The 24,593-nt window shown below is 39.2% G+C and overlaps 1 protein-coding gene across 2 annotated transcripts; it reads right to left on the bottom strand.

Annotated features, from left to right (window-relative positions):
* Positions 1-1,016: 1,016 nt before the first annotated feature.
* TOPBP1 (DNA topoisomerase II binding protein 1) lies at positions 1,017-24,018 on the bottom strand. Of its 2 annotated transcripts, none has more exons than XM_059474636.1 (28): positions 23,946-24,018; positions 23,669-23,756; positions 22,943-23,077; positions 22,256-22,399; positions 21,581-21,762; positions 21,267-21,460; positions 20,283-20,462; positions 19,254-19,423; positions 18,542-18,705; positions 17,384-17,631; positions 16,775-17,094; positions 15,812-15,984; positions 14,588-14,799; positions 13,732-14,021; positions 12,817-12,990; positions 11,784-11,893; positions 10,619-10,742; positions 10,092-10,238; positions 9,503-9,599; positions 8,707-8,899; positions 7,673-7,899; positions 6,413-6,576; positions 5,364-5,478; positions 4,688-4,851; positions 3,542-3,682; positions 2,566-2,655; positions 1,956-2,117; positions 1,017-1,612 (listed from the first exon to the last, which is right to left on the bottom strand). In XM_059474636.1, the coding sequence occupies exons 2-28, from the start codon at positions 23,747-23,749 to the stop codon at positions 1,469-1,471; spliced, it is 4,545 nt and encodes a 1,514-aa protein (XP_059330619.1). In that variant the 5' UTR covers positions 23,750-23,756; positions 23,946-24,018; the 3' UTR covers positions 1,017-1,468. The 2 variants fall into 2 exon arrangements, with proteins under 2 accessions (XP_059330619.1, XP_059330625.1); XM_059474642.1 differs by having other exon boundaries at positions 3,542-3,678; positions 4,684-4,851.
* Positions 24,019-24,593: the final 575 nt, after the last annotated feature.

The following is a 24,593-nucleotide window of genomic DNA, read 5'->3' on the forward strand; positions in this document are numbered from 1 at the left end:
TCCACAAATACCAAAAAGCATCAAGCTGTTATAAAAAAAAAAAACAATCAAAAGCAGGTGGGGTAAGGCTGTAGTCACTGCAGCTCAACATAGCAGTCTTGTCACAGCCAAGACCCCAGTGACAGGGGCACAGATTTCACTTCTTTAAGGAATCAAATCCCTCACATTCATTCTCATTCCTTTCTGACAATTCCTTCAGGTCATGCTGACAGCAGGTTGCAGAGCTCACTGACAAAAGATCTGCTGCAGTAAAGCAGGAAATCAGAAGCACAAAGTACAGCCTTGCACATAAAGACAAGCTGCTTTCCTGTTCTCTCTCACCTGGAGACCCCATGGCTCAGGTGCCTTGTCCCTTTCCCAAGCAGCAAAAGGTTTGTTCTGCCCAGCCTAGAGTGCCTCTCCAGGCTGCACAGGGCTCTTAAATGATTGTGGCTCAGTCTTGGATCTGCAACAAATACTGATGTAAACCCTTTCTAGAAAACAGTATTCAGCAGCTAGAAAATAAACATAACATACACCCTTGCCTTCAAAAGAAAAAGAGGTAAATTAAACAGACTTCAGTATTACATGTATTCTTCCAGACAACTCCACTGGTCCTGTGCAACTGGATGCTGTGCTTTTCTGTTCAAACAGCCTGTAGTAATTCCAGCTGCTTAAATACAGCTCTTCAGGTTCCATGTGAACACCTTTGCCTAGACTAACACAGTGCACTCACATACCTAAAGTTCTGTAAATACAGACCCAGACCCACTGTTACTGAAAAGGTCAAAGACTTTGTCAAATATTCTGGCTGTCTGACCAAGAACATTTCCAGCTGCCAGAAACTGAAGTCTTGGTCTGGCTCCAGTTCCTGTCACAGATTCAAATAGGGAGCATGGTCAAGACAAACTTCACCTCTTGGGTAACAGAATTGTTTCTACAGTTGCTGAGCAGATTCATTAGCACTCAGGATGGCAGCAACAGCACCTGTAATCTATAGCAATAATTTACTACACTCTCTATTAGTACAAAAAATTTACAAGCCAGTTCTTTTTGTCTGATTTGGCTCTTCCCTTCCAATAGAAAATACCAAAAGATGAAAAAATAATGCAAAAATCTAAGTCTATTACTATATGGGAAATGCAATGGAATTTTCATCAATTGGTATTTTCCCCACAACACACAGATACAAGATGTGATAAGCATTTTACAAATGATTTCTGAACTAATATTATACAACTGTGTCTACAGACAAAATCACTAGTGATGGGATAGCTGGGACAAGGTAAAATATGTTTTGGATGAATTCTTGCCATAGTTTTAGATGCTACTGGTAACCAAAGCAATCTTTCCTATAAGCATTACTGCAAATTTATTTTAATCTCAGGACAAATTAAAAGTGAAACTCAAAGCTTTTAATTTTTTGGGCAAGAATGAAAAAATATAAATATGAATTTTAAAATGTACAAATTAAGATCAGAGAATATGCTTAGTGTATTCTGGATCGCTTGACTCTGCTCATTTCTCCCAGTGCTTTTCTTTTCTGGGATGATCCAATTCCAAGATCTGAGTTATTCTGAAGGTAAGACTCAGCTTCTGGCAAGCAGTAAGACTCCATTGGGGGAGGTGGATCCTTCAGTAAAGAAAGAAAAAAAGAATGGGTCAGCTCAAGAAGAGCAGCTTTTGAGATAACAGAAACAGCTCATTAGTTGTCTAAAACTGAAACAACAAAACAAATATTACACACCTACATTTTAAATATGTTTTGCAAGCAGCTCCCTACCCTGCAAGAGATCCCACTGCCAGTACCAGAACAAGTCATGTTAGAGCATAAATTTGAGGCCACAGATCAAAGCCCTCAGCACGGGCACTTTGTGGCAACAGTTCCTGGCAAAGGAGCCCGTGACTGGTAGAGCAGCCATCCCCTGCAGGGGGCTGGGGCAGTGTGGCAGGCAGGGAGCCCTGGCTGTGCCCACCTGGATGAGGTAGTCAGCGATGTACTCAGGTTTGAGGCAGTTCACTCCCTGGGCTGCTGCCTCTGCCACGTCCACCCTGGAGTCATCTGGCTTCAGTTTGCTGAAGTCAGCAAAGAGGTGAGTTGCTTCTTTAAAGAGAGAAGCAGAATGGCCAGAGAACACCTACAGACAAAACACGACCCACAAAAGTTTAGTTGAGTTTCTTCCCCAAGACAAATGCAGTTCATAACATTTAATTTCTCTCATCAAACTAAGAGAAACCAGTGGGAAATCAAATACCATTTACAGCTGCATTCTGTACCATCACATACCTGTCCAAAAGGGTGATCCTTCCCATCAGAGCAGGGGACAGAAATTCTATCCTCAATTCCCACCAGCAGTACTGACTTGTGTAACCTCAGACAAGCTGCTCTGCCTGACCACTTGCAAAGTGAAGGTGACAAAGCTTTTTCCTCCCACCCTTTGACCATCTCTCAGCTACCCTGTGTAAGCAATTTTGTTCATTAAGACCTTTTACTCTCATGAAAAATGCCCAGCACAGAGTTAAACAGAAAGAAAAAATAATTAAACAACATATGCAGTTCATTGTTTTTTTCAATCAACTACGTACTTTTGCTCCTCCCGACTGAAGAAGGCGCCTGAATCCTGCTTCCTTGGTTTGATCAACATTCAGGATCACTTTCCAACCACTGAAAGCACCCTAGATAAATGACAATTCAGTCAAAAGTATGCTGGTATTGAACAAGTACAAAGATCTAATGGGTCTTCAGATGAAGACCTGCAATTACCCAGTTTTGCCTTTAAGTATGCATGCCAGAAAAAAAATCCACAGAACATACAGCTACCAGCCCCCTCTAAGGGAAGACCCTTGCAGAGTGTGCTTCCCAAAACACCAGACACTGTGAAAAATGCATCTTAAAAAAACCCCAGTAACTTGGAAACATCTTCCCCAGTTCCCCCAGCATGCACTTAGTTACAGTAACAGCACAGAGGGCCAACTGGTTGCCTCCTAGGAACACTCAGCGTGGTTTCCACATAGGCAAAGGGCACGATAGATTTGTTACAAGCATTCCCTTTAAAAATGTTACTGTAACACACCAGATTTCTCCCGACATAATTGAAACATAATCTTTCAATGAAACCTCAACTGCAATGCCTGATTTGAGAGGAGTTGAAAGGCTTTGGGGAGTTCAAGTCTCACTTCCAAAAATCTCACTGAAAGACTATGAAAGCAGTAACCAGTTTTGGTTTCCTAGCAGAGCTGAGTTAGGTTAGCTCTCCAGTGAGAGCTCTGAAGAATAAACATCATCTTCCTGGCTGAGGGACACTTACATACATAAGTAGCCACATTCCAGCCTTGCAAAACATGAACAATGGTTCAGAGGAGACTAAGACTTTTAACATACCATCACAGAAACTTCTTTAAAAAACAAAATTACTTAACTAGAATATATCAAGCCAAGAGGTTTTGTTCTTAATAACAAGACAGAACCTTCCCCTGACAGTGAAGTTTTTAGTTTCTTGATGACAATCCCTGTCCTGTCCATCCACACTGTACAACTCACATTACAGGATTATCTATATACCTCAACAACACCTGTTTCTTGCTTCCCTTTATGAATTTTTTTCCTCCACCTCATGGCTGCCACTGCTAGTTTCTTCTGGTTTACATTGATTCCAGACAAAACATTAAGTATGGAGTTACTTCCCCACTCATAGTCTTCTTCCTGAAAATAATCATAAGCTTGGATTACAAAGCAGTCTTGCCAACTTCATCAGCAGAAAAATAGATTTTAAAAACCCACACCAAATAGAAAATAAAAAACCCTGAAACAAATCTCATCTCACTGTAGCTATATATATAAATGGATTTTATCTAGCCAAAACAGTTCTAGGTAGAATTCAAGATATTGATATTCGAGATAATTTAGGTAGATAATTTTAGGTAGAAACAGTTCTAGGTAGAATTCAAGATATTGATATTTGAGATAATTTAGATAAAAATGTGCAATTGCTCTGAATTGCACATGTTTATCTAAATTAACTCATGTTTTCTGCGACATCAAGTCTTGCACATAATCTGATTCCTCTTGCAGTAACATCTACAATAGAATTCAACAGCAGGACAAAGCATCTCACTACACTGGATACCACTGATTATATTTCGGCAGTATCTTCCAAAACAATTAAAGTCAGTTTTAATACATAAGGATATGAAGTAGTTTACAGGCCTTTCTTTAAAGTTAGCCTGGTCAATGTAAAAGAACTGTCTGAGAAGTATCAGAAGAGTGCAAAATTAACAGTTAGGAAGGCATTGGAAGAGGTAGAGTTCAAAAGTATTTACATACATGGTTATAAAATCAAATTATTTTAAAATAATATATGTTTATTTATTGAAAGAATCAAGATTTTTTCCTGGTTTAACAAGAGCCATGTAAATTTAGCTGATAACAGTGAGAATTTACCAAAAGGTATTCAAAGACTCAATTTTAAGAAACAATTATAAAAAGCATAGGTATTTAATTTATCTTACATTAGCAGTTTGGTGCAGGGCTAGTTTTCAGACAAAGGTGGCAAAAACCTCTCAGATTTTGGATTCTCTAACACTCCCATGGCTTGGGCACCCTAAACTAGCCATCGGTTTTGTGAAGCTGTCTTTCCCTAGCAGTGCAAAACAAGAATAAATGCAAAAAGGTAAAACACACTCATGTCCTAGTGCTAGGGTGACGTGCCTGAACAAAGCAGCCGGCTCCCCTGCACGCCTCCAGGTAGGAACGGTGAAGCACCCACTTGCCAGCCGCCATCGAGGCCAAGAATTTCTCATTGCGAAGAGGATGTCCCACAACAATGTGTGTGCAGCTCGCATCAAAGTACTGCTTCTCAAGTACTATTCCACCTTGAAGTGAGGAATGAATTGCATTCAAATTATCTAAGTATCATGCCACACACAGAAAGGATCGACTCTAAGTGAGAATTATTTGAATTCAGACAAAAATTCAGCTCAAATTTACATGGAGAGTATTGTCATTGAAAAGACATGGGCAGAAGCTGCTAGGGAGGGAGAAGCAGCCAGGAAAGAGTGGCTCTGTAAAATGCCACAGCAACACAGACAGGAACAAGAGACCAGAAGAGAGCCCATCCTGGGCACTCCCAACAGTAAAGAATGAGGCTGTTGTAAAAACAGCTAAAAGAAAACTATCAGAAGACAAAACCATTGCTGTTTCATGGAAAAGCTGATCACTCACATTATAATAACACTATATTCAAAGAATTGCTCACAAGTACAGAAAGCCATAAATTTGAGACCTCAAATCTGATGAGTCACTAACAGAAGCCCTTTCTTCTCTCCAACAAGACACAGCTGAGCAGACATATACAGACAAATACTATTCTGAATTTCACAAATACCTAATTTCTCAATCAGATGGCAGTAATCAATTCTTTCTTGAGGATTAAGAGAAGACAGCTGAAATTTACGGAGTTTTTCTGTTTCTTCATCAACCTTCTTATCTTCAGTAACAACCTAGAAATATGGTAACAGATTTTGAAAATATGACAGAACTATTAGGTTGACAGCTGACTATTTCTCTGCCAAATATTTATATATTAAGTTTCTTTTAGCTGGGAAAAGCAGAACCAAACCTGTCAGGCACTTGACAAAAAGCTTGGATCTTATCATTATCCTTAGGCTCCTGCCTGAACATCCTCTTGGTTCCCCCTTTCTTCAGGGCACAGCTGAACTAATCTGTCATAACAAGTAGCCCTTCATTCACATCCATGGAATGCCAGGTTGAACACATGAAGAAATCAGCACTGATCTATCACACTGCCTCATTCATTCACTTTCTGTCAGGTCAGAATACCATGGTTTTTGAGGGTCTTTCCACTAAGATGATATGCTATAGCTCTGAAGACAAACAGCTGCTGAAACTTTGAGCATCAAGTGACACACTGCAGGTGAGACTATAAGCTCATTTTCCTTTCCCTTTCCAAGTTCAAAATAAAATAGAATTTTAAACCTGGTTTTGGCAGAAAAAAATAATTTCCCATTTGTACCTAAACATAAAATTCCAGATACAACCAAAGAAACAAAGGCCTAAATTTTTTTCTGTCATCCTAACATGGCTGGAGGAGTTCCAAGTAGTACACATAGTAATTCTTCATTCCAAAGCCTGCCTTAGCATCCCAGCACTAACTAATGGGACAAAAAGCTTCATTCCTTTAAACAAACAAACTTCATTTTTTTGAGCAAATATTATCTGTTAAAAATCTCAAAGGAAGGGGGAGTAATGAAAATAAGAGAAAAAAGATAATAGAACTGTACAAAAGTAATCCACCTCAAGATTTTAAATCCAGACCTGCACGTGTTATATTTATCATTAAATTCAAAATTTCTTTAGGTATAACTGCATCTCTCAGAACACAAATCATCATAAATATATTTCCATTTGACAAACCTTTTCTTTGGGCTCTGGTGCCACAGGAGGGTTAGCCAGGGGGAAAGCAATGCTGGGTGCCTGTGGAGTAGGGATCAAGTTATCCTTAATGGGTGTTTCAGGATCTCTACATATGGGATTCTTCAGCCTTTCAGTCACATCTCCATGCCCAGCCTCAGGAACATCTGTCAAAGTAAAGTGGTGTTGCATGACTTGCCTTTGGAAGATTATAAGTATGTATAAAGATATAATAAAAATTAAAAATCCCCACAACTGCTGCTACAACATGTACAGTTATATTTCACCTGCCTTTGATAACGATGCTCTTCCTTATACCACAAACCACCACCAGCAATATTGCAATCATGTCCCTGAATGCCTTGCTTAAAAAAACACCTGAAAACCTCAAATGATCTGATTTCTTTGGCTAAACTGGACTGATTTAGTTGAACCAAAAATCAGTTGAATAGAATTATCTAATTTTCTTCAACCTCCTCTAGGACAAGGTCAGTTTTCAGGAAGACTGCTGCTACAGAAACTCTGCAAGTAGACTGAGGAAAGGAGTTGGTGGCAGCAGGGAGAGAGAAATAAAGGATTCTGCTATCACAGAACAGAAAGAAAGCAAAACAGATGGAAAAACATCTGGTTTTGGCAGTAAAGGTATGTTGCTTCCTTAATCTTAGCAACAGACTTTTGACCTCAAGAACAGGGAACATAAATATAGTATCTTTCCCAAATCCTGACCCAAGCATGTCCATCAGCAACTTGACACATCTTGGTGTTTTGGGTCTGTGAGTTAATCTTGTACCCCAATTTTTCACCTATAAATACTTTCCATTCCACTACAATGGAAAAGATTCTCATGGTATTCCCATAAGAATTCCACTATACTTACTTGTGGAGTTACCTGGAAGCCAGCTGTGGTTCAAAAAAACAAAGAAACCAAAACAACTTGAAAAATTTTATTAAGTCCTTCAAGTTGTTGGCATTTTTTTGGAGCCACAGCAGTCTATTTTTAGTAAATATTAAAAATGATATTAGACTAAGTATTTTTAGTCTATATGGTGTTTGACCACAAATGAATGGGAAAGCTTCTTTTTAAAAAACAGCAACACATAATGGAACTCAAAGACATGAAATTGCATTTTTGGCCTTTGAGAAATGCCAACAATGCTCACATTTTTTGTAAGTAGAACTCAAATACTCCTGTATTTTAAAATAAGTCCCAAGGCCAAATGGATGCTGTTGCACAGAACAAGAATATTGCATTTGTAATTTTACCTATACCAGCCATCTCTGCATCGGGTACAGATCCTTTGAGGGCAGACTCATCCATGTTCTTATTGGTGTTACTCTGACCTTGCTCAAGGTATTGAGAGGGACTATTAGGCCACTGAAGGTTGCTGACAAGTCTTGCTCTCTCTTCCCTCGCAGTAGGATCATCCCAAATGATCTGCTCGCTCTGGGATGGCTCTGTATTTACATCTGCCAGTGCCTGGCGGGACTGCCTAAGGGAAAAACCAAGACACCTTACAGACTCATTTTACAGAAGACTTCCACTCTAGGAGGCAATGTGTTAATGATCACAGCAACTGCAGAACCCAAGTGACCTCATTATTAGAAATTATGGCTGGGAAAGGGGAAAATTTCACAATAGAAGCTATTCTAGCACCTTGGCTTTATGAACCTAAGTGTCAGCATGGCTGAAAACAGGCACCCAAAATACCAGCAGATATTTTTTATTATCTGCATATTAATAAGTTATTATAAAATCAGTGTACCTTACGCTTTATTAAGCCTATTTATTTACAAATAGGCACCAAGCTAAATGAATTATTTTGCAAGGGTTCCATTAGTGTCTTATTGCACATCAGTACTGATGGAATTCAAATCCTATTCTCCATTTGGAGAGAAAAGAAAAATAAAAGAGAAGAAACATTCACAGAGGTGCTCTGCAGTAATGCCTACTACTTCTTTATGACCTATGTAAGCATTCATACACACTTTCTTCAAAAGCTATAAGAACACTAAGGAATCTGAAGAGAAAGAAAATAAGCCAGTTCAAAACCTGAACATTAAAACCAATCATACTATTCTGGTTTTTATAAAAAACAAAAGATACCCACTATGGATTAAGGCAATATTCTGACTTTACCTAGCACATCCAGTTAAACATTCTGAATTGCAGAAGCAACTCAAGCACATCAGTAGAAACAGACAATACATTTGAAAATCCTGGAGACCTATTCAACTATCAGTGAATGTCTAAATACATGCAAGGACAAAACAAGATACATTTAAATACAAATCCATACCTTAGAGCTTCCAAGACCCTACTGCGGCCATTTCGCACAGACCGTGCGCTGTCAGGAGTGGCTGGAGAGCCATCAAAGCTGCTCCTTGAAAGGGATCCTCTTTGCCCTTGTGGCTTCACTAGTGATGTGGCAGACATGAGCTCCTGCAGCTGCTTCTGGAAGTTCTCCCTCATTTCTAGTGCTTGGGTTAAAACTTAAGAGAAGAAACAAAACTCATACTATCACAACTCTTATACTGAAGCAAGTGAAAAGTGAACAACTGCTCACTGTCTCAGTGAAAACTGAAATCCCACTCAACCTCCCTCCTTCCACCAGGACAAAGACTATACATTAAAAAGAGGAAAAGTACTTGGGCAAGACTATCAAGGAAAACTACATATGCCCTAAGTAACTTATTCTTAGACACAAGGAGAAATCTCCATTTGGCTCACTTCTGAATCTCCTCACACAATCTAACTTAGATCCGCATTAACACATTTAATTACATAATATATACTCCAAACCAAAAATCTGTCACATTAAGGATGAACTTCAGTGTTTTAAAAACAAAGAAATGGCAATTAAGTATCTTCCAATGACTGGTCATGATTTTCTGCTGGGCTGCCAAGATCTTTAAAAGAGAGAGGAAAACCCTTTGCTGGCATCCAGCACCAATAAAAGCTAGCTGTACTTGACCTGTATACTAATATGCTACTTGAAGTTTCCAAATCATAGCATTCAGCACCTGGAACTGCAAAGGCTCATATTGATACTCTGATAGTCCATAAAAATTCTGAAAACAACAATTTACATTTACCTCCTTTGGATTCACTTGCTACAATTTGTTCTTCTCCTACAGTGACTGTTTCCTTTATTTGGTCAGTAGTTACATCATCTTCATCCTCTGGAATAATCTAAAAACAATGAAGACAAGCAGATTTCTGAAACCCTTTTTTTTTTTTTTTTTTGCTTTTTAACCATGTATAACACTTGTATAAATTCTGAAGATCATTAATCTTGCCTTAGAGTAAATCTAACCTTTCTGCTACTGCAACGACAGTAGAACAGTGAACAGTAGCATGGATGACAACTCCAATTCTGAAATCTTAATGTCTACTAAAGCAAGTTCACACCTTGGATCTCATTACCTAAAAGAAAAGATATTTATCTTTTCAAATCTGGAAAGCAAATGCTGAAATGCCTGAGTTTTTCTCCATCATCCCAGAAGATGATTATTACAAATGCAGAAAAACCTTACAGAACATATGCAATAGCTACTATTAACAACTAGCTGAACCTGATTCAGGACATTGCTGAATTAGTATCAATGTGTTTTTATTACTATGTTAATATAACTACTAACTGAATTCAAATCATGGACCACACATTGCTATCACACACCATACCTCATTTTCCTCTGCTGGTTTTCCAGTTGAAAGAAAGGAGGAGGAGGAGAGCCTGATGTCTTGTGCTGCACTGATGTCCAGGCTCATTTTGGGATTGTAAGTGTGAGGAAAAAGAGATTCAGGAAGCCGTTTACATTCTTGGGCACTCTGTAATAACACCAGTTAATCAGACAAAGATGAGGAATTGACTGAGATAAAAAACTTCACACCTAAACATAAGAAAAGTACAATAAAAACATTGTCAAAAGAAATACTTCACACAAGGAGAAAAACGTGGTTGCCATTCTGGGAAAAATGTAGCAGAAGTGTTCAGTGGAAGAGAATTTATTTTCTCCTTATGGAAAACAATGTAAATGTACATCAGTGAAAAGAGATCACTCAATTTATTAATTCAAAGCAGGATGCAAAACATCAGTCCTTATGTATGTTTAGAATAAATGCTTACAGAAAACCCATTGCTATAATTTGGAGGGTTTAAGCCTCCATTTCATTTTACTTTTAAATGGGGAAAAAAACAAGCTTCATACCTCTAAAAGCCAATGTTCTGAAACAATATGTATACCCCGTTCTTTAACAGATTTGTACTCCTTATTGTTATCATTCTGTCCGCCCTTATAGATGAAGTGTGTTACTGTTTCATCAAAGCACCATCTGGAAAAGAGAACAAGATACAACTTGAAGATGGAATTTCTATCAAAAAGTATCATAAATCCAGCTCAAAAATTGTTCCCTTGTTCAAGTTAAAGTAATTTTGCCTATTTTGTTATGCCTCAATAAACAATGAGCCTACTTTCTTTGACAGAAAAGACAGCATTCAGTTTCATGATAGCACAACTTCAACATGTTTTCAAAGCATTCCTGAAGAAAACTAAATAGGATAAACATATGGAAAATAGGGGGTTTGCTACATGTTTTGTTTTTATTTAAGTAGAATTTTAAAACAGTTTCTGAAAAGAATGTGTGAGCCAGGACAAAAGCTTTTTCTTTTGTTGCCATATTGAACTGCAAGTGAAATATTGATCCTTGAAGCTCAAAATAAACAAAAATGATGACTGTCAATTTTTAAACTAATAAAAACAAGTATTTTCTATCTAATCCAACTATCTTCAGTATTTCTAAGGCACTACCAAACATAAGGCTAACCTCCTTCACATCATGAATAATAACATTTATATAAAAGTCAGTAGCAAAACACACATAGTGGAAGCAGAATTCTGTCTTAAATCAAAAATGTTAGTTTGTACTTTCTCTTCATGATAACCTATTTTTCCTAAGCTTTTCTAAGAACACTGACTTAGCCATGCTTACAATCAAGAAAATAACTTGTTTTGAGCCAGGAGACACATACACAAATTCACGTTAGATTCAAAATGTAAAATATAAAGCAAATGTTAAACCATCCAAAAGCAAAATTTCTTCAAACCAAAGGAGAAAAAAAAAAAAAACTGCAATTCAAGAAGACTTCTGGACAAACAGTCTTTCTGACATGGACTTACAAAGAACATGGGGACTGGGGAAGTGGTAGGGAAAAATGGCTTTATTGCACACTACAAGGGGATGACTTGTAATGTTGTTTAGGATGGTGAAATCTAATGTTTAGCTGTAGCAAAAGACATAACAGTATGTAAAGACTCAAAGTTATCAGAATTCACATCAGTGCAAAAGCTCAGAAGCCACTGTATTGGCTGATACCTGTAGTCTGCTCCAAGAGATGCTGCCACTGCATTCAGCTCCCTTTGCCTCTTACTAAGTTTTTTACTAACATATATAACAGCACCAGCTAGAGGCTTGGGCTCTTCTTCCTGGTCAAGCAGGAGGGATAAAAACAGGAGAGTCATGATTAGAAGGCTTCTGTATCAATAACAAAAATACTTCAATATTTAGTGAAGTATGTAGTAAAATACACAGTGACTACAAAAGTAAGAGAAACACACTTCCTCTATTTTTGATGCTCCCCTACCCATGCTCAAAACCCAGCATTATTAACATACCATGCACTAGGAATGCCAAGACAAAGTTTCAGCCAGTCTCCCTAGAACATACCCTACTCCTTTCATCACAGGTTGAACACTGAAATTAAGGAATTCTGAAACCTGATGCTACTGAAGTATTTCACTGTAGAGAAGTGAGTGAGAGAAGTGAGTGAGAGAAGCTCCTTAGAAGACTAAAGAGCTACAAAAGAAGCAGCAGCCTTCCCTTTCCAGAGGTCATAAGCTTTCTACCCCTCCAACAGTAAACAGTGCACTAACATGGCAAGCAATACATAAATCCTCCCTTTCCTCCTACATCTTTTTGTTTTCTCTCACTTTTCTTCTCCTGTTAAGGACAGAGGAAGGCAGGAAAAGAAGACACATGCATCAATAAAGAACCCAAATTTTAGTCCAAGACAAAATATCTAATCCTGTTTAGCTGGAATCTGAGAATTTCTTAAGTGTGAATTCCAATACTACAGTTTAAATTGGCACATATTTATGTCATATTGCTTAGCCACTGCTTAATATTCGAGACAGTAATGCAGATAGTAGAAAAAGGTTTTAAAGTTCTTTGCCTTCCATAAGGAAATTCCTCTATCTTACATTGCTTTAACTGTCATTGAAGAACACATAATCATATGAATTTATCACATATAACAAATCACAAATTCCTTTGTAACTTAAATCATAAAAGATAAAGCTTTTTCTTATTTAAACCTATGCTCCAGCAACTAAACCCCCAAATTTCCTACCACTTCTGGCTGTGCAGCAGCCAACTGAGGGCTGGCAGTAAGAGCTGCTGCATGAGTTGTGCTGCTTGCCAGTGCCAGTTTCAAGTTTCTGCCAATGACTTCGGAGAGAGGTGTGCTCAGTTTCCTGTTTCTTTGTTCAAAACCCCTAGGAGTTCTCAGAGCTTCCAGAGCATCCTATTAAAAAAAAAAGAAGAAACTGACTGCCTTTAATGAACATATTACAAAATTCTAACTTAAGTGCAAGTTTTACAAATACAGTAGGACTTCATACTCCTAAACCAGGACAGCAAACTACAGTTACCAAGAGCAACTGTAGAACCACTGCACAAAAGCTGTACAAGGCAAACCCCATCTTAGAGCCTGCAGAAGCAAAACAAGATGACAACAGTTTATTAACCTCTCTGTTCACTGCCATCACTGAGAACTGCCCTCAATGGAAAAGCCAGTGACCAAACCCAGGTACTCCTAACCCCAACCAACTACTTTAATGTACTTGCACCTTGCTCTAAAGCTATTACATTAAAACATACCATCAATGTAGCATTTTATCAGAAAATGCAAATACTTGTTTACAAATATGGGGAGCAATTCCAAGGTGCCTTGTCACATTTATCAGTCTCTAGATGCAAAGAACACAGACTGGATACTGTCTGAGGTGTAGGACACACAAGCATAATAAGCACAAAGGAGCTTTGCTGAGAACATTACAACACTTACTATTCAATAAATTTAGTCCACAAGCCATTAACTAAACTACATAAATAAACGAACCAGTTTCCCTGGCTTTGTTCAAAAGGGAAAGCCTGTATGTAGCATCACAAAAATAGGTAAAAGCACAGGTTTCTGTGCTGTTTAAAGTTTATGCACATGTTAAATAGTACTAGCCACACAGACTACAAAGTTTTCAAAAATCACCTTCACATCAAAAGAGGGCTTGAAGATCTTGTCTTCGGAAAGAAACTTTGATGGTGTGTCAAGATTTAAAGATGGTTCTTTCTGAAGTGGTCCCCCTTGTGCAACAGGAGTTGTCTTCCCAGTATGATGAGAGATTACAGCTTGGAAAGCTTTACTCTGAAACCTGTTGATATCAAGGGGGGTCACAGGTCCTTTTTTTCCAGCTTCAAGAATATGAATAGGCTGTTCAAAATTAGGAGATTTTACAGTTGCTGGTGTCTTGCTAAGCTGAGTAATGAAACTCTCTGTGTCTTTAAAAGAAACAAAGAAAACATAAGCAAGTAAATTGGTTTTCCATTTGAACACAGACCCCACACACTCTTATTTAAACAGCAACTATGAAGAATTGAAGAGAGGGGCATCAAATCATTGCAGACTAACAAGTCTGAAGTCCTAAGATAGATCTCTAATCAATTCTCATGCAAGCTACAAAGCAGCATACATGCTGAAAAGGACAAAGTGTAAACACTAAGCTTGAATCCCAACTGACTGATAAGCACCAGAGCCCACTGGCTCCACGAGATTTGCAGCAAACACACAATATCGTTTCTGTAATCACTACTCAACAGCATGGTTGCATGTGCAACCTGATCTAATGGAAAGTGTCCCTGCCCATGGCAAGGGGTTGGAACTACATGATTTAATGTGCCTTCAAACTCAAACCAATCTACAATTCTATCTTTATATTTGGAAAAATATCTTTTAGCTCTAATACTTTGAAGGTGTTAGGAAAAAAAATTTCATCACACCTGCTTTCTTTTTTGTGAACAAACAGTACAATGACACAATCATATCCCCTAACTTGCTAAGAACGAACCTTCAGCCTCTGCATTTTCAACCAAGAACTTGCTTTCATCTGCCCTCTTTCCTGTCCTTGCAGACTGCAAAAGCCAAGCTACAGTGACTGCTGGCAAATTCCACTTCTTCGCAGCTTCATACTTGGAGCCGTTCGGTTCTCTCACCACAAGATGGGTGCTGGCAAACATTCCTTTTTTCGCACTGGCTTTCCGCACAAAGAATTCTTGGACTCTGCAATCAGGTTCATTTAGTCATGAACTCATTAATCTAGGCAACATTTATACTATTATAATTTGTATTCTCACAATAGAAGAAGAACCAATAGAAGTAGATATTTAAGGCAACCCACTTCACACTTTACAGCCTAACCTGCAGAAAGGAAAAAAAAAAATCCACAAATAGCCCCCAAATAACTCCCAAAACAACAACAAAAAATGCTACACAGTAATGTTTCACTTCTACCAGCACTGAAAACAATTACTCCAGCAAGCCCCCAGCAATATCCCATTTTTAAATCCTATGCTGAGCCTAACATTCTTCAGCAAGATGAATGGAACAGGCTTGCTTTCCTTAGAGAGTCAACAAGCATCACTTCCAAATGAAGAACAATCTTCTTTATATTAGAGTTCTTCTCTTATCATCTGTGATACAATCTTGCAAAAAGATGCCAGGACTGAGAACTCATCAGCAAAGAATTCAGTCTGAGCAGGCTACAAACCAGACCAAATGATACTTACTCTAAGCTATTTTGCCATGTCATGACTAAACATGCTTTTTTAAAAGATTTTCAAAAATTTTTGTGAATTCTAAGCAAATAGAACACCATTTCTTAGGAGCTGGGATACTGAATGGGGTTCACCATACTTATGAGGCAAAGTCAGATAGTACTGAAGTGGTCCTTTCCTAGACAACCAAAGAGCAACTTGGAGGCCACATCTGAAAACCTGACTTGCATTGATCAGTTCATGAGCAGAGTAAAAAGCTGCTGAGACTCAGTTACTGAGAAATAAGAGACTGAGCATACTCTGGTAGAAATTAGACTGTGTGAGTACTGACCATATTTCCTTAAAAGAGAGCAAAATTAAAGACCTATATAATGATGTCTCATTGCTTCAGCATGAGGTTTTGTAAATGGATGGAATTCAAAAGAGCTTTAACTCCAGTATCTGTACAGAAGAAATGAAATGCATAATGGCAGCACATTGGCTCCTGAAAGATCAAGGAGAAACTGTGCCAGAAGTACCTGGCTCCCAGCAGTTCTGCCAGATAAGCAAGGGAGTCTCTCTCTGCACCTGTGAACTGGCTGAAAGAAAGAACACAATCTCCCAGAGGGGTAGCTCCTTCCATTACCAGGACTGGTGTGAAAAGTGGATTGGATCGGAGATCTAAAAGGGCCTGCTGTTCCACGCACGTTATCTTCAAGAAGGTGAAAAACATAAAAATGTCAATCGAGTCAAATAGTAACAAAGCCAACAAGATTTCAGCAACTCTACAACAGCATTTATGGACTCAACAATGAGCAATCATACTTCCACCATCACACAAATTACTTCCCACTGGTTCAGACAAACTCTTTCTTAGACCATGTCTATTTTGTCAAGGTTGACATACTGAAGCATTATTCAGAACTTTTCAGTCACTAAAATTCCAACTCTGCATGTTCCCATAAAGCTGGAAGTTTCCAGTTCAGTACATGATCGGAGGGTCTGTATAGATTTACTTCAAAGGAAGTTACCTAATACTGAAAGCTGCTAACAGGAGGTAGTCTATATCATGGGCCTGCTCTTGCCAAAGATGGTTAGTATTCTTGCATTTTTAAGCTATAAAGACTTGCTCTTCTGCTACAAATTAAAAAAAAAAAAAAAACTTACAAAAAGCATGAAACAAACAAAAATATCAAATCATTTTTAATCAACTAGCTCCTTCTACAGTTCATTTAGACAGAATGCTGTCAGACCTCATATAAGCCTGGGTCATGACAATGAAGTCCTATTTAACAGTCCTGTGGAAAATGAAGTGAAACAGATAAGACACCCTACAGATACAGAGGCTTTAATGAAGGCTTTTGTTTAGCACATTTCAAATTAAATGAGGCTGATATCTCAGTATCTTTATATTTAAGCCATTAATAACTGCATTCTGACAAGACAAATTTCTAATAGAGATAACTGTTTATTTGGGAATTGAAAAAGTGTAACTCCCTTACCAGCCATGTATTTGTGACAACATCACCAACAGTTGCCTTCACAGTGCACCCTAACAAAGGTACCACAGCATAGTCTGCAACGGTTCTGCTTTGCAGTGGCAGAACTTCTCCAGCATTTTCCTTAATAATATCTGCAAGGCAGGATTCATCCTCTTCACTAAAACCCAGAAGAAAAAATCTCTTCCTGAAAAATAAGCCTCCTTCAGCCAGTGCAGAAGACTCTGCCAAAGACCCATTACAGAAAGAAGGCTGATTCTCTCCTTGGGCAGTCGAGTTAGTAACATCACTGAAGGTTCTGGATGTTAGTTTTTCAACTTCATCTGAAAGGTTAAAGAAAAATAAAAAAGAATCAAGCATAATAACTGTTTGACAAGAACATCAAAGACAACCCAAAACAGTTTCATGAAGAAATTACACAATTGTGCTGTTTTCAGCAAGGTTTTACTTAAAAAACTGTTCTACATAGGCCTATTTAAATTTGAATTTTGAAACACAAAGTAGAAGTTAACATACTAGATGTGAATGAATTTTTAATAAGGAAATTCTGCAAGCTCAAATGCTAATTATGAGCAGTTAAATTTTCTACAGTATGCTGAGCCTAGAACATACCTAGTGCAGAATAGTTATCTGCATATTGAGAGAGGAAGTCATCTTCAGCAGTTTTCTGGTGTTTTATAATGTTCACAGCATCTTTCTTTAAGAGACTGGCTTTTCTGGGAAAAATTGACTTCAGTCCAGGTTGTTCTAAAATTGGATTCTCTAACAGCTGGTAGTTTAGAGGGATATAGTGCTCCACTGGACATAGACAACCTTTGCCAAATGACTCCAGCAACCACTTTGCTGTCACTATATGAGGCCTATAAAATAAAACGTTATAGAAACAAGTCACAGCAGGTTTCAGACCAAAAAAAACCAGTATATACACACACAAAGTCTGTAACTCTAATACTAAGCAAGCTTTGGGCAATTTACAACACTTAAAAGATTTTAATTCTTTCAGTCTGAGAAGAGAGCATTTCACAATTATTTTCTAAAACACAAATGATATCTGCCACTGCTGCACTGCCAAGTTCTTCCTCCTCAATGCACTAATAAATGCACATTAACACCTTTTTTCACCAATAAGAACACTTGCTTTTCTACCTATGGCTACCCAAAGATACAGTACTGACAAGCCCATGTGGACATATTTACTACCACTAGCTCTAAGTCTTCTCATTTAAATCAAGAATTACTTAGTAGTTTCAAATCAATATATGATTTCAAAGAATCATAAAATGGTTTGGAAGAAAACTTAAAGATCATCTAGTTCCAACACCCCTGCCATGAGCAGGGGACATCTTTGACTAGACTAGGTTGCTCCAACCTGGCCTTGGACACTTAAAGGGATGGGGCACCACAGCTTATCTGAGCAACCAGAGAAGCCTCACCACCCTCATAGTAAAAAATTTCTTTCTAATAGCTAAACCAAACCTCCCTTCCTTCAGTTTAAGGCTATTCCCCTCTGTCCTGTCTCTACATGTCCTTGTCAAAAGTTCCTCTCCACCTCCCTTTAGGTACTGGAAGACCACCACAACTAGGTCACCCCAAATCCTTCTCAAACAAATCCTCTCAGCCTATCTTCACAGGAGAGGTGCTCCATTCCTCTGACCATCTTGGTGGCCCTCCACTGAACTCACTCCAACAGTTTGATGCATTTTCTGTGCTGGGGACACCCGAGGTGGAAAAGAGGTGTAACTAGATCTTAAGCAACACAGTTATCACAACCTGTGAGCTGTCTTGTCCAAAAAGTGTTTCAGCTCATCATTATTTTCCCCCACAATGACATGAGTAACATCTTCATTAAGTTGATTAAATCGAACACCACCACCGCAATTAATAAGCCTTCTCATCTTGTCCAACTTCCTGCCACTGAAGCCACAGAGATAGATCTACAAAGAGAACAGAGCAACAAGTAAAGCCTTAAAAATGTAAAAAAAAACACCAACAAAATAAGAAAAAATAAAGTAGACTATTTTGGTATCATTTGTTTCAACTGCTGCAGAACACAGAAAGTAGTGCTGCAGCTTCTGAGAAGCAGCAAAAAGAGTTAAGCATTTATAAAGATTAATTTAGCTTTGCAAATTAGTCTAGCAATGAGTCAATGTTTATTAATGGAATGAAACCCTAAAATTGCATAAACAAAATAAGCCCAAAACCAAACAAACCCACACACTAATTCTAGAACCCATTCCCTCTAATGTTTAAATGGAGATGCCTATAAATATAAATTTTTATACTTCCACTACATTTTTAATATAATTATAGTCACACACACAGATAGGTAGACACACACACAAGCACATGGACACAAAATAAATTTGGTATTTGTTGCTGACCATGGAAATTATTTACTCAAGCAGAAAGTGCCAGTGCTTCAACATAGTTGCTTTTGCATTGTTAAAACTGAACATTTCAAAGTATACACCGTTAAACATACTCGACACCCATCTAGCAAATCTTCAGCAGCTTGAAAAGAACTTATGTCCAGGTTTTCCAGCTCATCAGAAACAGGATCCAGTCTGCTGCTCATAGCTGAACTACATGCAGTTTCATTAACACCACTCAAATTGATATTGGAAATGTGGCTGACATCTGAAAAGGTGTGATCTTAAAATAAAAATATAATTAAAAAAGAAGGCATTAGATTTGGCTCAGCTCTCTCCACTGCTTCACTAAAGAAAATACAGACTTGCCACTTACAATTTTGTGGTGCTAAAAGGAAATGTAAAGCTTGAAGAATGAAAAATACTAGGTAAGTAAAACCTTTGCTAAACCTTTTCTTTATACACAGATTGAACATCATCTTATTAGAAAGATTGCGGATCATCTTCTGTTTATTTCCTAAAGGACGACACCCATGACACAGCAGCCAATGAGACTTGTTTGCAAACCTGTTATTCTAGTTTTGTGACACCTATGAGAAATACTTCTTAAATTAAACAGGACTCTTTGTTGTAGAGAAATCAACTCTTAATTTAAGAGCAGTCAGCATCACGTGGATGTACATTAAAGCTGGCTATATCTTTTAGGCTACCATGTGTGCTTACTTTTAACTGTCCTTCTGTTATTAGCATGAAATAAATAAAAGCAAGTGTATAAAGAAAAACTAAATAGAAAAGAAGATTAATAAAAACTTATTTGTTTTGCCCCACCCCAAAACTGCGTGTTTTCAACTTAAATCTATGTACAATTGTGCTTTTTTAGGATGTACAGATATACACCACTGGTTCTCAAGCAGACAATCATACACCTAATTCAAGTTTATTTTTTTAATCAATCATCCACATATTTCAAGACTACGCATATTGGAATATTCAGTGTGCATAAAAGCAATTTATTATGCTTTAAGCTTAAACTGAATCTAGAACCCAAACTATCAAACCACTATTTATAAAAGCAAGCATCTTACTCATCTCAAAATAGTTCTTTCTCCTTAATGAAACACATTTTAAAATATCTTACTTACTGGGAGGCTTGCTGGTGTCATTTGTAGGTGTTGATGTACTGGGTGCATTACTCAGTTTTGATCCAGCCTCTATTTTATACATTGTCTCATCCTGACAGAAGCCTTTCTTGACGCTGTCAGAAAACCACTGCACAGACACACAGTGCACATTCCACTTTTTGGCACATTCATACTTCTGACCTTCCAAATGAAAATAAAATTTTAAAAAAGTCACAATTATTAAAAGACTAAAGCATCAAATATCGATTGCTAAAAGATGGCTGGACATTAAGAAAATTTAGAAATTCAAATAACTGATTTTAATGGACAAATTATGTTATACTAGACTGTTGATAAGCTGCTTATGCTGTAATTAAAGTCAGAGTAGAAAAATCTCATGGATGGCTAACCCATGGTATGACAAGGCATTAAAGAAACAAAAAGGGGAAAAAGGCTTTAAAGCTTTCAAGCACACAAAAGGGGAAAAAGTCCCAGCATATTTCACTATAAGCAAAGAGAGGGAAATCAAGGCAAAAAAGAAAACCTTTCCTTTCTTCTCACAATAAAACTAAAATCCTTTCATGTTCCCAAGAGAAAGGAAAAGGAGCTTTCATTTTACCTTAGTAGGGAATTTGGAAGGCACAAAGAATAATCAGCTAAAAAACATCAGGCCACAATCCAACTTCAATCACGGTACAAATTACGTCCTATCCTGGTCTCCCAAAAAAAGTTTTTCTTTTCTTTATCCCCTCTAGGATTTTTCCTTTTCCTTTCTTTAAATGCCATCTATATCTCTGGCTTTTCTTCCTCTTTTGTTCTCTTTCTCATGTCTTTAAAGCAAAGCAAAGGTGCCCTGTGTAACTCTTTCCATAAGAGTGATTCCCTAGAGAGAAGCAGTAAGAGCAACACTGAAGCAGACAGAGGCAGTTCCACCTCCTGTGCTTACACACCTTCACACTACTCCAACTCCAGGAGTGAAAACAGCATTTATTCTGTCAGTTTTACCTTTTGGCTCTTGCACTATGAGGTGAGTGCATTCATTCATCTTGAGCTGCCCCGTGTACTGCCCACCGTGCTCAGCAGTGAGGCGCTGCACTTCTTTCCTGTCGGAGCTGCTTAAGCCAGTGACACAAATCGTGCAGCCAAGGAACACAGGACAGGCATAGTCTTCCATGTTAACATCAGTGTACCTCATCATGCTACAGGGATGAAAGAGAGAAAGAAGTTATTTTGCAAGTAAAATCAGCTAGGAAAAGAAATCAGTCTGTACATAAGAATTAACATTACCCAAAACAAAATCGGTTTTGTTTTTTTCATACCCTTGCTGAGACTTATCCCACAATGTCTTAACCCAAGAGGGAAGCAAAATAGGTTTCTTCAGGGAAGCAGCTACCAAGTATTTCTTGCTGCCAACTTCTCCAGCTATAAGATGAGTTACTGACACGTTGAGATCTCTGTATACACATCCACCCATCATTTGCACATATTTATGAACTTCTTCCTGGATGGAGGAAAAAATAGAGAAAATCATCAGGGAAAAAAGATCCTATGTGACAGTCATGTTCATCTTACACCAAGAACACGGATTTCAATTGTCCATTATTTCCCCTAAAAACAGTTTAAAAAAATACTAACTGGATATAAAGCCATAAAACATAACTGTAATTTCCATTTTATTTGCACTTATGATAAACTGAACATAATATATATCCTAAATAAAAACATGCCAATTATGCTGTATGAGCAAAATTTTGCAGATGGTTGACATTTTAGGCAGTATTAGAAAAAGGTATCTGAATAGAGTAAATGTATATAATAATATTTGAGGTGCATTAATATGTGAATAAACTACACATTGTCTACAAGCTACAGAAGACTTGATGGATCTAGGCACAATGAGACATACATGCCCTGACTGTTGCCTTACTAATGAACCATGCAAAGCAAATACCAATGATAAGCAGCTGAACAACCCATCCTTGGGAAGGCCTTACCCTCACGTCCTTCTCCAGGCTGGTACAGGACACTGTGACATCGGCCATGGTCATGTTGTACACGGGATGCTCGGCTCTCGGGACACACCGCTGCGACTGCATGCAGTACAGAACTACCTGTGGTCCCACAATCCTACAGCCAAGCTGCAAGAAAATAACAGGAAAAGCACCAAGAAAATAAGCAGAGGCTACATTGGCATCAGGAAGACTTTCCTTGTTCCTGAATTCTGAAGAGGGCAGGGCTCTTGGTCTGTCCTCTGCCTTCTCCTCTAGCACTCCCAGGTAGCTGACAGGTTTGTTTTTACTTTCAGTTCTGGATTTTCTGTACAATCCTTGTAGATTTTCTGGCCTCAGTAAAAGCAGCTGATGCTATGGCTATGGCCAAAGAACTCCAGCTAGCCTTTGTCCACAAGACAATTTCTTGCAGATCAAATCATGTTTATCAGGAGATAAACAGTGTAAGACCCAGCTCAGAGACTCCATCAGAATCAGGACCAACCATACCATTTACTTTTCCAAATGTTTGAAAATAATCATTATGCTTTGCTTCATCCTGTATCCTAAATACAGGATGAAGCTCACACTGCTGCACTCAGTGCAGGAGAGAACATGCAGGATCTAAGTAAGGACATGAGTGCTTCTAAACAGAAAAGAACAGAGCTCAAAGCAAGTTGCTGAGTGACATACCTTCTTGAGATGACTGAAACCCACACCACTGAAAGGATCACAAATGTAAAGTGATTTATCATTTTCTTTTATATTGAGTACTGTTTTCTCTTCAAGGATCTGGAGATGTTCTTCTGACTGGAATTCTTTTATAGACTGCAGGTAAATGAAGTGAACAACAACATTTATTTAATTAGTAAATAATTAATAAAGAAGCAATCCTGTGCAAACTACACAAGTGCACATCCTTGAAACACCTCACAACAAAGCTACCATGCAAACAGGTATTGGCAGAAGAAAGGGCTAAAACATCTCATAGGTGTCTCCCTCATTCCCTTGAGTCTTCAGAATATTCTGACTTAAATATTTGGCACAGAGGCCTTCAGGACTCGATCCTGCCATACAGTGCCTTGGCACCCAACTAACCTCCCAAGGTGTAAAACAATGCAGAGTGTCCTTTCAAAGTTTGTTCTTAGATGAGTGACCACCATGCAGGCCTTCCAAGATACATGTCCCTTCCCTACATGCCACAGGGTTTTGAAATTGAAGCTATTTCATGAGGCTCTCCAACAAAACTGTTCTTGTTCAACAAGCTTTATTACACACTAAGCATCCCTGCTATAGAAACAGCTTTATTTCCAGGCGTACACATACAACTTATCTTATAGTATGGCACATGCAGCTAACTACGATACAGAAATCACACACCAGTTCACCAAGTCCACCCAGGCGACCAAACCCACTTACCTCAAGAGCTTTAGAAAAATACTCCGAGCTCCCGGGAGACTTTATGAACTTCACAAAAAACGGCTCCTTACTACTTCTCATCCTTCAACTAAGAAGCAAAACCCAGTGAGCGCCCTGACATTCCCGCCGCAGCCCGAAGCCCTCTCGTCCCTGTCCCCGCCGGGCCACGGGCCCGGCACACGCCGCCCGGCACCCGCTTCAAACGGGCACGGAGGGGCGGGGACTGGCCGGCCCCCACCCGAGAGACCCCTTCCCCCCCGGAAAGCCCCTTCCTCACCGGGAGGCCCGTTCTCCACGGGGCCCAATGCCCGCACGGATGGGTCCCTGCTGGGCACCGGTGCCCGGCGCTCCCGATCCCGACAGACCCAAACCCGGCCCCACCGGAGCCCCCAACAAACCCGGCCCCTCACCCGCGCGGGAAAGCGGCGGTGCTGGCACTGCGCAGGCGCGGGGCGGGGTCGGCAGGGGAGGCGGGGCTGGGGTGCGGGGCCCCAGCGGATGTGGGCGGGGCGGGAGCGGGGGCTCCGCGTGGCTGCGCGGCCGCGCTCCGCCCGCAGGGGGCGCTGGGAGCGCGCGTGGGGGAGCGGGCGGGGCGAGCGCCTCCCTGAGGGCGGGGAGGGGAGGGAGCGGAACTTAGGGAATCGTACAGGGAAAACGCGTTGGGAGGGACCTGGAGCCTCAGCCTCCTCTGCCATGGGCAGGGACACATCCCACTGAATACCCTATACCCTATCCTGGCATTGGGCGCTGCCAGGGATGGGGCAGCCACAACCTCCTTGGGCACGCTGCTCCTCACCACTGTGACAGGAAAAAAATTCTTCCTAATATCTAACCTAAATTTCCCCTCTTTCAATTTGTGCCCTGTATTATTCAATTTATGCCTTATATATATTACTCTTTGTCCTATCACTGCAGTTCCTGACTG

This window comes from Ammospiza nelsoni, chromosome 1 (genome assembly GCF_027579445.1).
Source record: "Ammospiza nelsoni isolate bAmmNel1 chromosome 1, bAmmNel1.pri, whole genome shotgun sequence".
NCBI lineage: Eukaryota > Metazoa > Chordata > Aves > Passeriformes > Passerellidae > Ammospiza > Ammospiza nelsoni.